This window comes from Perna viridis, chromosome 7, assembly GCF_037379345.1.
Source record: "Perna viridis isolate PV_CMFRI_1.1 ecotype Kerala chromosome 7, ASM3737934v1, whole genome shotgun sequence".
NCBI classification, from domain to species: Eukaryota; Metazoa; Mollusca; class Bivalvia; order Mytilida; family Mytilidae; genus Perna; species Perna viridis.
In genome coordinates, this window is record NC_142451.1 from 45,101,534 (window position 1) to 45,114,797 (window position 13,264).

Here is a 13,264-nt window from a genome sequence, read left to right on the forward strand (position 1 = left end):
TCGTGTTATGCACACTGCATTTGTCGATCAACTTGTAATAATTTGGTGAGGAACCGTTAATTGAGGAAAATGACACTATGTTGTTTGGTGTTGTTTATTTTTATGTGTCTTTATTGATCATAGGCATTTGATTTGTGTGTGTGTGTGTGTGTGTGTGTGTGTGCTCTGTTTTTTTTCTCATGTGTGCTCTATTCCATTGTTCCAAAAAGGCAGTTTACATAGGCCCGTTTAGATATGTAACATGAAGTTGGTTTTTTTTTCTACATTCCTTTATTTCCGGTACAAAATAATGACATAACACAACAAAGTACATGCACGTAAAACAGAAAATAAATGACAATATTACAGTAACAACGTATACTTGCGAACCCTAGATACATGTAGAATAAATTGAGGTCGAGTTAATCAAATATTGAACAAAATTTTGTGTAGCTCAGTCATTAAATCAATCAAACTTTAATGACAATATCCTATAGCAAAGTTAATAGCACTGCACTGTTAGAAACCATTTATACACATATATTTAAACTGCACTATAAGTGCATCTATAAATTATCATTTCAAAGTACCCGGGCCATATGTAAGAAGAAATATTTTCACAAATACTTTTGAATCATGATGATGATAAGTTTGTTGTATCATAGTATGATTCGCCTATTCATCAATGATCCCATTTCAAGTTAAAACAAATGTTATCTTTAAAAATAGATAGCCGACGCGCTAGGACTTATAATTGTCTTTATTTATTCAGGAAATAACACATGGCACGCGATATCAATTTCCGATACACTTTTTATCAGTGTTTGACGAATCGCGAAACAGAATTTCGATCAAGTGACTTGCGTTTCCATGGAAGAACCTCTTTAAGGTCAAAGGGTAAAAAGTGAAACTATACCGACTGCGTCGGAAAAACACAAAAAGGTTTCTTCGATCATGTCTTATATCGTATATCGTAAGGTAATGAGAATTTCTCAGAGCATTCTTGGTCTCTTATTTGTTGTGGAAGGACGAGCCAACGGACACAATAAAGTTATATTTTATGCGCTCGTCAAAAAGGTTTACAAACATTTAATACACAATTAATTATTAACATAGTTTTTAATACACAGCCAAAATTGTCTCGTATGATAATTCAAATTAGCAATCATATGATGACTTTCATATAATTTTTTATGTAACTTTCAACTTATTATTAAAATCATGATTAAAATATGTTCGTAAAAAATGTTAATCTTATAGTGCTCGATTCGTATAAAAATCATATAAATCTCCCAGCTCCACGCAGCGGCATACGTTCGTTTCCTCTTTTACCAACCGCTGCAGACAGGCCTTTCGAAAGTCTCGGGCGTTATTCAAATCATGTGTTTGACAATCGGATAACGTCGCGTAAAATCAACCACTTTTCCCCGACCTTGCAAGGTTCTTACATTTTTAGAGAGAACTGGCTGCAGCGTCTAGAGTGGATTTCGAATGTCAGACGTTATTCGGATCAAAGGTTGGACTTTGTACCATTTACAAATCAATTCAATAAAAGTATACGCAATTTTACAATATAAGCTTCATTCAACATCCACTTTGTCACAATATACACATATATGAATATGATATGAGGTATGCATACCTTTTCACAATTTTTGTAACCATAGTAGCAGTATTTACAACAAAAGAGCAATTTGAAACCTAGAAAAATTGTGCCTAAATGGCTGGTTCGTGTATCTCACTCAGCATTTAAGTAAACTTACTCGGAGCCATTTGCATGTCATATATTTTTGTTGGAACTATTGTACTTAACTCGTTTAGGAAAAGAACCAGTAAATTCTGAAAAAATATTAACTTCATTTCTAAGAGACGAATAGGAAAACAATGAACATTTACATGAATCAAGGAACAGTCCTTTGTTTTATCAATAAAGTATTTTTACAAGCTGTTAAGTGTAATAATAGACATGCATTGACTAAGTGTTGCTAACCACAGATCTGACTATCGGTTCAGATTCTTTCCCATGAACAAAATCGAATGAAATTATATGCACTCAACAAAATGTCTTTGAGTTCTCACTTTGAAAGTCTGACTTTGATTTCTTTTATTCAACTGAAATATGTTACCAGTGAAATGTTACACACATGATAATACATTACGATATCTGTCAGGGACGTAAAGGTAGAATACTGCTGTCACCATGTAGCTAACATCACACTCTGACACTTAATTACATAAAAAGTTTAATTTTGTTTCTACTTTGTCATGACGTGTTTTTTACTAGACATTTTATACGACTAGGTCAGTGATTTTACATTAAAGTATTAGATAAAAGGTAAGAAATAGTAAGAGAGCATTTTGAAAAAAAACATAATTCCAATTAATAATAGATGCAATTAAATGGCGGGTCAGGAAAGTCCATATGTCAAAAGCTATCTTCTAAATAACTATAACGGACTTGAATTTTTTGGTTAAATTTCAAATAGGAGAGTGCCCGCCTAGCCCGCCAATCATAAATCCTCCTTTTCTTCTCTGAAGTAATCTTGACTCTGCTAAGAAAATCATATTTGAATAATTTTTTTATGATTACAATTGCCATTTCCATAAAACCTCAGATTTAGGTAAAGGAATGTTAGAGTTTTCTCTGCTTTGCAAAACTACAGTTTCATTGGATGGTTTTAATTGTTGTCTAGGAGACGTTTCAGGCGTTGATGGAAGCAAAGACATCTCTAACGCAACTCGACTCTTTTCATTTTTTATCAATTCGTGAGGCGATTGAATCGCATCTGACATTGGCTGTTCTGTTGGGACTTCCGGTAATAATTGCGAATGTACTCTTTGTAATAAACCACGTGTTTGGGTTCGAGCCATAACGTTGTTAGGCCTCCGACGAGAAAGAGCCGTAGGTTGATTTGTTGGTAAAATATTAGCAATGCCCAGGGCCTCTGCAGTCGGAGCTATTCCATGTCTACCTCTTTGTCCTATCAGAGGCATAGGGTTAATTTGAATGACTAAATTACTAGGAAGTCCACTCCTGACTAGCTCTCTTCGTATTTTCTCCATATCTACTGTGTTTTGATTATTTTGTGTTTGTACACGTTGCTTAGACAAGAGCTGTAAGCCTTTGATTTGCTTAGAACTATTTTTCTTGACAGTTGATTCGACAGCTTGTTTCCCCACAGTTTCAGGCGCTTTTATTTGAAATTTCTCTATGTCAGGGATAGGAGAGACCTTTGCCTTCTTTTTGTTTGCAACAACCTGTTTCAGAAGTTCATTCAATCGCACTATCTTTTTCGTTTTCTTCTTTGATTTTGGTTTTGTAGGAGCAGTTGGATTCTTTGGTTTTGGTGGAACTGTTGTACCCTTAAATTGTTCCTTTAGTTGAGATTTCACCAAATCAACTTGTCTCTGAATTTCAGTATTAAGTGCAGTTATTTGTTCCTCGCTTAATTGAGGGAACCTTTCCCGCAATAAGCCAATTACACCTTTTGACCTAGGTTTCTGTACGACAGGAGCTTGCGTTGTAGTCCTCTGAATATTTCCATTTAGTAAACCGACAATTCTTGCATTCACAGAAGACGGTGGCCCCACTGAGTTCGGAGTCAATGAGTTTGTTTCCTGTTGGAAATCTTTTAATTGCCCTAAAACAGAGTCAACATTTTGCCGAAGGTTGCCAGGCGTAAGTTTTAAGTCATCTAATCGAAGGCTATTAATTGGAGAATTGCTTTCAGAAGGTATTCGGTTGTTTTGGGCTTGTTGTAGAGCGTTAGGGATGGCCATAAGAGTCATTGCTGCATTGGGACTAATAAGGTTATTGTTTGTTAAAATTGTATTTGGTGAGCTTCTTTGCATATGCCCTGCCGTACTTAATATCTGATTATTTTCTTGGAAACCCTCGGTTCGTCTGTTAATATTACTCCGCCCTAAAGATCTATCAGGGATTCGATTCCGAGGAATATTATTAAAAATCATATTAGATAACACAGAAATGTCATTTGGTTTGACGTTGCGTCTGTTTTGTGAAGTATTTTCCAAGGCGTTGTCTGATTGTTGAAATCGGAGTCTTCTTTGGAGAGCAAGCAGGTTGTTAGTAGAAATTCGACGAGCGTTTACATTAGGCTGCACGGCTAAGTTTCGCTCAGGTTGACGATTAGTTGTTTCCGCTTCAAAGCTACCCGTCCGTAAAACACTCTGAGTTAAACTATTTCTATTACGCATGGGTGAATTCTGAATCATAGTATTTGAAATGACGGGCTGCATGGTAAGATCATTTCCTGTCAAAATTTGATCAGATTGCTCTTGTATCGAAGGAAGAGTAGGTCTGAAAGGCACATTTGCGAATCTATTTCGCCTTGGTTGTGCTTGTGAAGGATTTGTAGATTCCAAAATTGTCCGTGACGTAGGAGGTCGGTCAGCAACACGAGTCAAATCTGTAATATCTAACTCGATACCACTCGAAGGTATTCTTCCTGGATTAATTGAGTTACTATTCGACCTATCCTGCAAAATCAATGGTTGAACGGTCGTCCCAATTCGATTCAGTCTTCTATTGTCTGGTAGAGCATTATTCCTGTTCTCGTTTGCTCTTCGCTGTTGTGCTTGTCGGATTATCGCCCTTAGACGAGCTACATTTAATTCATTCTGCAAAAGATTATTTTGTGGATCTGCAACTTGGTTAAAAGATGATTGCTGGGTGTTTTGAGTTGGTTGATGTATACGCGCAATATTCCGTGAAGGCACTGAGTTCACTGTATTAGGTAGCTGGTTATTTTGTTGTCTGCTTCGATTTTCAGTTACAATTCTAGGCTGATTTTGTCGTAACTGTGGTCGCCCTTGCAAATTTTGTCCCACCTGTGTACCCGAATTTTGTTCCAAAGTTAAACGCCGTTGGGTTGGTCTGCGAATGATGTTTCGGTTATTTCCCCTTGCTTGTTGTTGGCTCTGACTTTGTCGTCGAAGGACTGTAGGTTCTGGTGAAACAATGGGTCGATTAACTTGATTTTCGCTTTGTCTAGGAGATTGAACCCTTCCGTTGTTGAAACTCACAAATCTTTCTCTGTTTTGTATTTGCGTTTGATCATTATTTATACTCTGCCTCTGAACAGCATTACCGTTTCTATTTTGCACTCTTGCTTGAACAGGTGTACTATTTTGTGTTCTACGTCTTAACAATTGGGTAGAGTCGGTTCCAGCGTTTGATGGAATAAACCCTCCAGTGAGGATCTGTCGTTCTCTCTCTTCGGCCCGAATTCTGTCAAGAATTCGTCGCTGGTCATTCGATCGAGGGACAGCGGTAACAGCAGTTCGTCGACTACCGTTATTGCGACGTCGTGCACTTGTAGAATCGGGTGGTTGTTGTCTCCCTTGTTGTTGCCTAGTTCGTCCATTACCAGTATTTTGTTGTCGTTGATTAGTGGAATCCTGAGTTTGCTGATTATTTCTTTCACTACCGACTCCGCTAGCAAAGTTTGACACCACTTCAAGAAGAGAGTTCAGTACTGATCCAAAACCTGACCGAGATCCACGATTTGTACCTTCGCTCGCTTGTAAAAGTGACCGTGATCTAAAACTAGTACTGTAGTCAGTTATTAGAGATCTTTCAACGCGGTCATTTGTCTTTGTTTTGTCTTCCTTTCTTCTACGTGATTTTGATTTTTGTTTTCGATTTTTTCTATATTTTCTTCTTCTTCTTTCCCGTTTGGTTTTTAACTTATTCACTTTCTCATTTTTGATAGATATTTGCGGGTTAGAGACTATTGCAGATTGTACTTCCATCTTCGCATCTATTTTTGTAACAATAGCAGTTTGGTTGATATCCTGTAAAGAGGAAGACACGTTCAAATTATTTTTCGTTTTGAGTTCAGGCGTCGAACTATTAATTTTACTCTCCGTCTGAGTACTAGTTTCTAGTAATGTGTTGTTCTCAGTAACATTCGCATTCTCAGCAAATTCATCATCCGTAATAACACTTGAATTTGCTTCTACAGACATACTGGCTGAGAAATTTGTCCCATTTATAAACGTATCACTCGGTAATGAGGAATATTTGGCAGACGTTAGATTCCCTGAGTTTGAACCACTCCGCGACTGAACTTTTGTAAAAGTTGAATTGTCATTTGAATCATTCTTTTCTCTTTCTATCAACTTACCAGAAGACCTACTTACTAATGTGTCATTTCCAAATGGATCGTCATCGACCGTTTTTAATTTTTGAGTGGAAATACTAATTTGATGAGCATTTCCCTTTTTAATGTTAACAGTTTCTGAGACATTTTCGTTATTAGAAGCATTATTTTGCACAGAATTCAGTATAGTTTCCTCCTTTAGCACAGTAGAATCCCAATTCAATTCAAGAACCTTTTCAGTCGTGCTTTGTTTCGTAGTTTCTGACTTCGAAGATGATTCTGTTGTAAATATGGATTTTGATTCTTCTGGTGTATTTGAAACACTTTTTAGGATGTTATGACTCGTCGATAATTCAGTTTTTTTAAATGTAGATTTTATTTCATCAGTTTTCGTCAGTGTGTCTGTAGGAATCGATACTGGTAACGGAGACTTTGAGATAAAGGGCTCGGATTTTATTGTTGGGTCAGTTGGAACAGTTACTGGTGATATTGTAGTAGAAGCAGAAGGTGTGGCCTTAACAGGTGGGTCAGCAGGAACTTTTACTGGTGATATGGTAGTTGAAACAGAAGGCATGACTTTAACAGGTGGGTCTGTTGGAACTTTTACTGGTGCTATGGTAGTTGAAACAGAAGGCGTGGCTCTAACCAGTTGGTCAGTTGGTACAGATACTGGGAGAGGGGTGGTTGATATAGCATGTTGTGACGTCAATTCAGGTGGTGTCGATGTTGTCAGTTCTTTTTGTTCCAGAACTCTCTTTATTGTTTTCATCATGGGGAACTTTGTGCCTGTTTTACAAGCTGTCCCCGAAAAGTCGTCTAAAGCAAGTGACCATACCATTACGCCACCAAACTTGTTCTGTTTTACCCAGTTAGCCTATAATTTAGAGAGAGAAAATTCTCTTAAAGAAATAATTATAGTTTTAATAATTTGATTTAACTGAGTCGGTTCAAATTATTACGGTCTCGATACATAAACCTTGCATGGTTGTAAAACTGGTCAAAATGAGAGTTTCGTCGACATTTTAAAAATTTTTAAAACAGCTATTAATTAAACGACATAAAGAAATCGGAAAAAACAGAGAAAGTCAATGAGAAATAATCCAAATTTAAAATGGCGTGCAGCTAATATATTCATAAATAAATGATATTTTAAGGAATGCAAGTTTTTACATGAAAAAGCCTTTACAATCCTAAAAACAACCGAAGACTATCAAGTTTAAAAAGTAGATTGAATGATTGAGGCAAAAGTTTCGATGACCCGTACATGTAATCCTGCTATTAAAGCACTGACCTTATTAATAATATGTTATATCTGCTCTCATCCGTGTATTAAAGCAAAGTTAACCGAAAGACAACCAACCCATCCAGCCACTTTTAAACAACCACTCTATACAACTCCCTTTTAAACAACTAACCAATATAGCCCCTTCCAAATTGAAAAGAAAACATAGAACCTCGTCTTTAAGCTATTACATGTATTTATAATTCCATGTCTTCTATCTTCTTTATCTTGATAATATTATTACCAGACAACAGTGTAAAGAGAAATGCAAAAACTCCCTTTTTAGCACAAAACCGACGCTTCTCCCCTCATAAATAATTTTCATTATCCTTTTACCATACCTTTACTGTGTAGCTATCTTGGTCATCATATCCTATCCATTGATCTCCCTTGACAAGATATGGTACTTTTTGTTCATCGTCCCTATATACCTTAGAACCGTCTGATATCATCTTGCAAACCTGAAGACAACAAATTAATATTTTCAAATTTTATTGTGAGAGATACCGTTTTCTTTGTTGAACTTTGCTCACATGTCCTTGATTAGATAGTTATGGTATTCATTAGCAGTCCGTCTAAATATCAAATAGGAGGTGATTCATTCATGTCAAAAATCCAACGAACTACACTTTCATTTCTAGTTCAGAAATGGTAATTGATAATATAACCAGTTTCAGTTTTCCATATGATTACTGCGCTTTTGAGATAACAATTATATAGATTGTACATGAAATTGGCACTTTCCAAGAGTTATCATTCTTGATTTGGTTTGATTTGATTGATATTAGTGGGAGATGAATCATGTACCTTTTTCCCTAAAAAATACAAAAGATTATTGTTGTGTAAAAATACAGCATATGTTCAGTGGGTTTTTCTATATTACGAATCCATCTTGTCCATAGTCAGTGTCTGGATTGTATATGGATTGGTACTTTCAAATACGTCAACAAAGTTGCCAAACACAGAAGATATGTTAAATTTGGTATATAAATGGTACTGTTGAATAGTACTGTACGTAACGTACGACTGGAAATTAATGACACTCTTGTCGATCACGAAGACAAAAAACGACAACTCGATATAGTGCTAACACTGAGTTTAGCTCCACTACTTCATGAGTCTCCAAACTCCTTCGCTGACACTAAAGTAGGCTATTTTCGCAATAATATTTAGATATATCAATATATTCTATTTTCTGAAGTAAGCTTTCTGCTTGCAGTTTACAAGAACACGCAAAACTTGATTGATCTGTAACTGAATTTCGTTGACTATGTACATGAACCATACAAAATACTCGAAGCACAGTTTAAAAAAATGCTAATATCAGGGTAAAAGACACTTTTCTATACATACCTCAAAGTATGATATGTATCCTATCTCCTTGGTGAATGGCCCGGCATGGGATCCAGTCGTTGCTTCTGCACCAATAGCGAAGTTGTTTGTATCCTTCAAAGTAAACCCTCGCCCGAATAATGGAAATCCTATAACCATCTTATCCCGTGGTGTTCCTTTTTTTAACCAATAGTCAGCGACCCATTTCTGTAAAACCAAAACTATCATTTATTAACTTCTTACAATGTTTCAGTTTGTGCATTCTGATGGTTCCTTGAAAGTAACTTGTCTTTATTAAAAGGCTTGAATAAGAGATCCTATATTTGTACAAAGCAATGTGGCACAGGGATATGAAGTTAGCATTGTAGTTGACTGACATGTCTTTCACTATCGTATATGACAGTAGGATCACCATGGGTTCAGTGTAAAAACTATCCACGCCTTAAATGACTTCTTGTGGGTGCATTTTGTGGAAGCATTTGATAAAAAAAAAAGTTGCATCAAATTGAATTTGAATGTATTATAAATTCTTCGTTAGGGAATTAAGCAGGAGAAACTTGTTTTTTTCTAATAATGTTATTGGCATGTTTAATTTAAGGTCATATGGCAACTAGAGTTTTTCTTAATGTTCATCGATTACTTTTTATTTATTTTTTTTTTAATCACATCCATGTAAAAATGTATGTCGTAAAATTTCTGTCATCTAAAGTTAGAATAGAAATTAAGTATCGTAATTTCACAAACATTTTTATATTTGTCCATCAATTATATGCCTGTCAAATGCAATGCCAGATTTGTATTCACCTTTACAGCATCTCTCCGTAATTTTAAAAGAACCTCGAATGTTTTAATGTACAAGACACGTTCTAATTCTGGTATAAAGTAAAACAGATATGCAGTCAAAATACCACGATGTTAGCAGTGTTCAAGCAGATAAAAATACTCAACAATATATTTTACGATAAACTCACCATATTTTTTTGTGCTCCATAACTAAAGTCCGTACTTCTAGCATACAATGGACTGTTATGACCAGTCGTTGGGTCCCACGCCCCGTGAAAATCGTAAGTCATTATGTTCAAGAAATCAACAGCACTATTATGAAAAAAAATGTCACTTTATCACATGTACCTTTTTTGACTTTTTAGTACTGCTAACCATACTTCGAATGGACTAGATAATTTGTGTTATACTGTATTGTATTGTATTTTCTGATATAATGTGCTTCAAAGCTCTTTAAACCACAGTCGTGGTAAAAAAGTGATAAACACAAGACCAAATTTTCGTGCAACACATAGGCTGCGTCTATTAAAAAAATGAAAAGAAATAGTCGTATTATAATCGAAATAAATGGAGAAAACTTCATTTTATCATTGTTTTACCACAGGCTGGCCATTTATGTCGCATTAATTGTGTGGTTGTGTTGTATTCTTTAGTTATTCTGTTATTTATTTCTGAAGTTCCTTACTTGTAATTTTGCTTCTTCTAATTTTGCTCATGAATAAAATGAATTATTAATTTGATATTAAATTCATTTATCAATCAAATATAGTTATATATACTTTTTGTATATTTTCATATTCAATGTAATATACCCCATCCGTACTTGGCTATGGTAGGAACGTCATATCCTCTCTGTATTTTTTCCTCGTCTGCCGGAACAGCCATGGTTAATAATAATTCTGGTTTTCCTGAGGACTCCGACTCTTTTTTGAAAGCCTTTCTCATTTCCTAAATTTTATACATTTTATATTTATTGAAAAAGGAAAATTATCAAACTTCTTTATTTATATAACGTTCTAAAAATAATAAAGGGAACCCAGATTCGAGCGAAAATCAAAAGAATATTGTCGTAGGAAAAAGACTAAACAGTGAATATAAACACATACAACAAAGAACATGAAATAACCAAAATAACACGTACAAAGAAACAGGGTAAATGAGCAACTCGGGTTCCACTAAAACTGTCTGTTACATTTCCTGTTCTATAACTTTCCTGTAACATTGTTTCGTAGCTCTTTAAAAAAAATAACTTATAGTTGTTGATGGCAATGCAACGATGTCCAATATAAAGAATTCCAAAAATTTCTATTTAAAAAAAATAGATGGTCCTTTGAGCTACTTAATCAGACTGAGTTGTTTTCATTCAATCACTGATTTGCGCAACAAAAAGATCGAAATTTATTAATGACTAGTCTAAAACACTGATGGTGACACAGTTCGCTTACTGTAAACCGGGAAATTTTCGAGCCGTCTTTTTTTTGCGGTTCCTGCAATCAATCTGCTTTCGCACAGTTTTACATTTACGATCCTTCCTCGAATTATATCATAATGTTCTTCAAAGAAAATATTGACAGCCGTTTAATTTTTGCGTTACAGGTATTACCGCGAAAATAGCGAAAATAAAGCTGCCGCGAAAATTTCACGGTTTACATTTTTATTTAGTACAATTTGTCATGATTATGTCTTTTATTTGTTTGTTTGTTTGTTTTGTTTTGTTTTTTTGTTTTGTTTTGTTTTTGTTTTTGTTTGTTTTTGTTTTTTTTTCATCTTTTGATTTGTTCCGGGTATTTGTAACAAGTATGAGTTATGACTTTATTACCTTCATTAAATTTGCCAAGTTCAGTCTGTCCTGTGGAGGGCCACCTCTTGCTGCAGGATATTCCCAGTCTATATCAATGCCATCGAACTTCCGCTTCCTCAAAAATGTAATAACGGAACTTACAAACTCCGATCTACTTTCTTTACTTGCAGCCATATCACTGAATTTTTTGCTGCCAAAGTTCCAGCCTCCTACAGCTAGAAGTGTCTTTAAGGACGGATTTTGGATTTTCAGATCATTGAATTTTTCATACCTGCAAAAGATTTATTGCAACATTACAAACGTCTTAACATGTGACCAAGTATTTTCGGATTATTTAAACAATGCGTTTTGAATACATTTGTATATGGGATCTTGTCAATAGAAAAGTGCACACCGTGAACGCTTTGTCCTTTTTTTTTAAAAACAATGCAAAGAAAAGGCACAAATAAAAGACTGAGGTGCCTTTTTAAAACAAAATACCTAGCCAAACCTCGTATCTCTAACGATAATATTTTAAAAAAAAATTGCAATACATGAATATAATCTATGTACTATTTATATTTTCAAATTGGTCATCTATACAGTGACATTCTTGGTGGCGGTTGAGAATGACTGAATCTAAACAAATACATATAACTATTATAATATTTCAAAATATGTAAATTGTCGTAAAGATCGCCTCATAAACTTGTAATACCGGAAAACGGTTGTTTATGACAGCAAATTAAATATACCGCGATGTTGTAGACGACCAATGGTGTAACGGGTTATAAAATGTCAGTTCTGTTGTATTTTTGTTATGGTATGTCACTTATATCATCATCTTGGTAGTTAGCGACACTGAGCATTTCAGTGTCCGTTTCCGTCAAATGATGAAACATATCTATCCTTACAATGGTTTTGCATTTGAGTATTACATGAAAGTGAGGAAAAATTTAACTTTACATCTACCATGTATTTCATATTTATTGACTAACTTTTGAATATTGGCCTAACTATGATCAAAACTGCCAATACAATTACAAAATACAAAAGTGCGCCAATACGGGATTTAGCCGTCCAATACGGGATATAGCCGTCCAATACGGCTTTTACCCATCCAATACGTGATAAAAATCCATATTGGCCTAGCGTATTGGACCAGTTAGTCAATAAAGGTATAATTGAGTAAGGTTTTTCATATCGGCTTATTTATTGGTCCGAGGCTAGCCATACTGGACCGAAGTCCAATATTTCTAGTCGAGGATTTGATAACCTATCGATATTCAACATACACGAGCATAGCTGATGTAAATCAAGTTCTCGCAACATAAAGATCTTCTGAAAACTGGCTGATCTTTTGACCATTCGGTCAGAAAAAATAGAAAAAAAAACATGTATAATACTAATACACTTAGACTAGATAAAATTGCGGCAGATTGGTCTTATATTGGTTATCTATTTTCCTGTTAATAAAAGTGAAATTTTAAAGCCCTACACATTTAGGGTTTGGACATGTATATAGCACTCGGAAGAATTCGGTGCTGGATTTGGCATCCCATTACAGTTGTTTAGGTTTTCAGTGTTTCTTGTACATTTAATTTTGGATTTAGATCTTCCTACATTCTGATGCTGCTGATGAGAGGTTACTCTTTGAAACCGTAATTTTCAATCATTGATACGAGTTAGGTTTGCATTTATTGAGAGTAATTTAACTACATTAATTGATTCTCAGCCAATGTCGATTGACTTCGTTTTACAAGCAAAATTATTGCATAGAAAAATTCTTAAAATATTTACATACAGTGAAAATGAAAGTTATATCGTTGACAAGTCAACATATGTAATGATCTAAGCACCCGTTCTCCGTCTGTCTGTACACTTTCGGTTTCAAGGTTATATTCAAAGAACTGCACAACCAAATCAACGTTAACTTTAACACAGTATAATAATGTAAAGTTCAGTAACTATGCATGTATTCTG

The 13,264-nt window shown here is 35.0% G+C and overlaps 1 protein-coding gene across 1 annotated transcript; it reads right to left on the reverse strand.

Moving 5' to 3' along the window:
- Positions 1 to 274: 274 nt before the first annotated feature.
- LOC148612900 (uncharacterized) lies at positions 275 to 11,573 on the reverse strand. Its single transcript, XM_088594760.1, has 6 exons — positions 11,321 to 11,573; positions 10,325 to 10,449; positions 9,690 to 9,813; positions 8,740 to 8,925; positions 7,728 to 7,847; positions 275 to 6,978 (listed from the first exon to the last, which is right to left on the reverse strand). The coding sequence occupies exons 1-6, from the start codon at positions 11,474 to 11,476 to the stop codon at positions 2,566 to 2,568; spliced, it is 5,124 nt and encodes a 1,707-aa protein (XP_088450886.1). The 5' UTR covers positions 11,477 to 11,573; the 3' UTR covers positions 275 to 2,565.
- Positions 11,574 to 13,264: the final 1,691 nt, after the last annotated feature.

What these genes read in the sequence shown, in the direction of transcription:
- LOC148612900 (XM_088594760.1), bottom strand. Translation starts at nt 11,476, where the DNA reads ATGGCTGCAAGTAAAGAAAGTAGATCGGAGTTTGTAAGTTCCGTTATT. An exon ending in GATACATATCATACTTTGAG is followed by an intron (nt 7,848 to 8,739) that starts GTATGTATAGAA and finishes TGTTGTCTTCAG; the next exon opens with GTTTGCAAGATGATATCAGA. An exon ending in AAGATAGCTACACAGTAAAG is followed by an intron (nt 6,979 to 7,727) that starts GTATGGTAAAAG and finishes TCTAAATTATAG; the next exon opens with GCTAACTGGGTAAAACAGAA.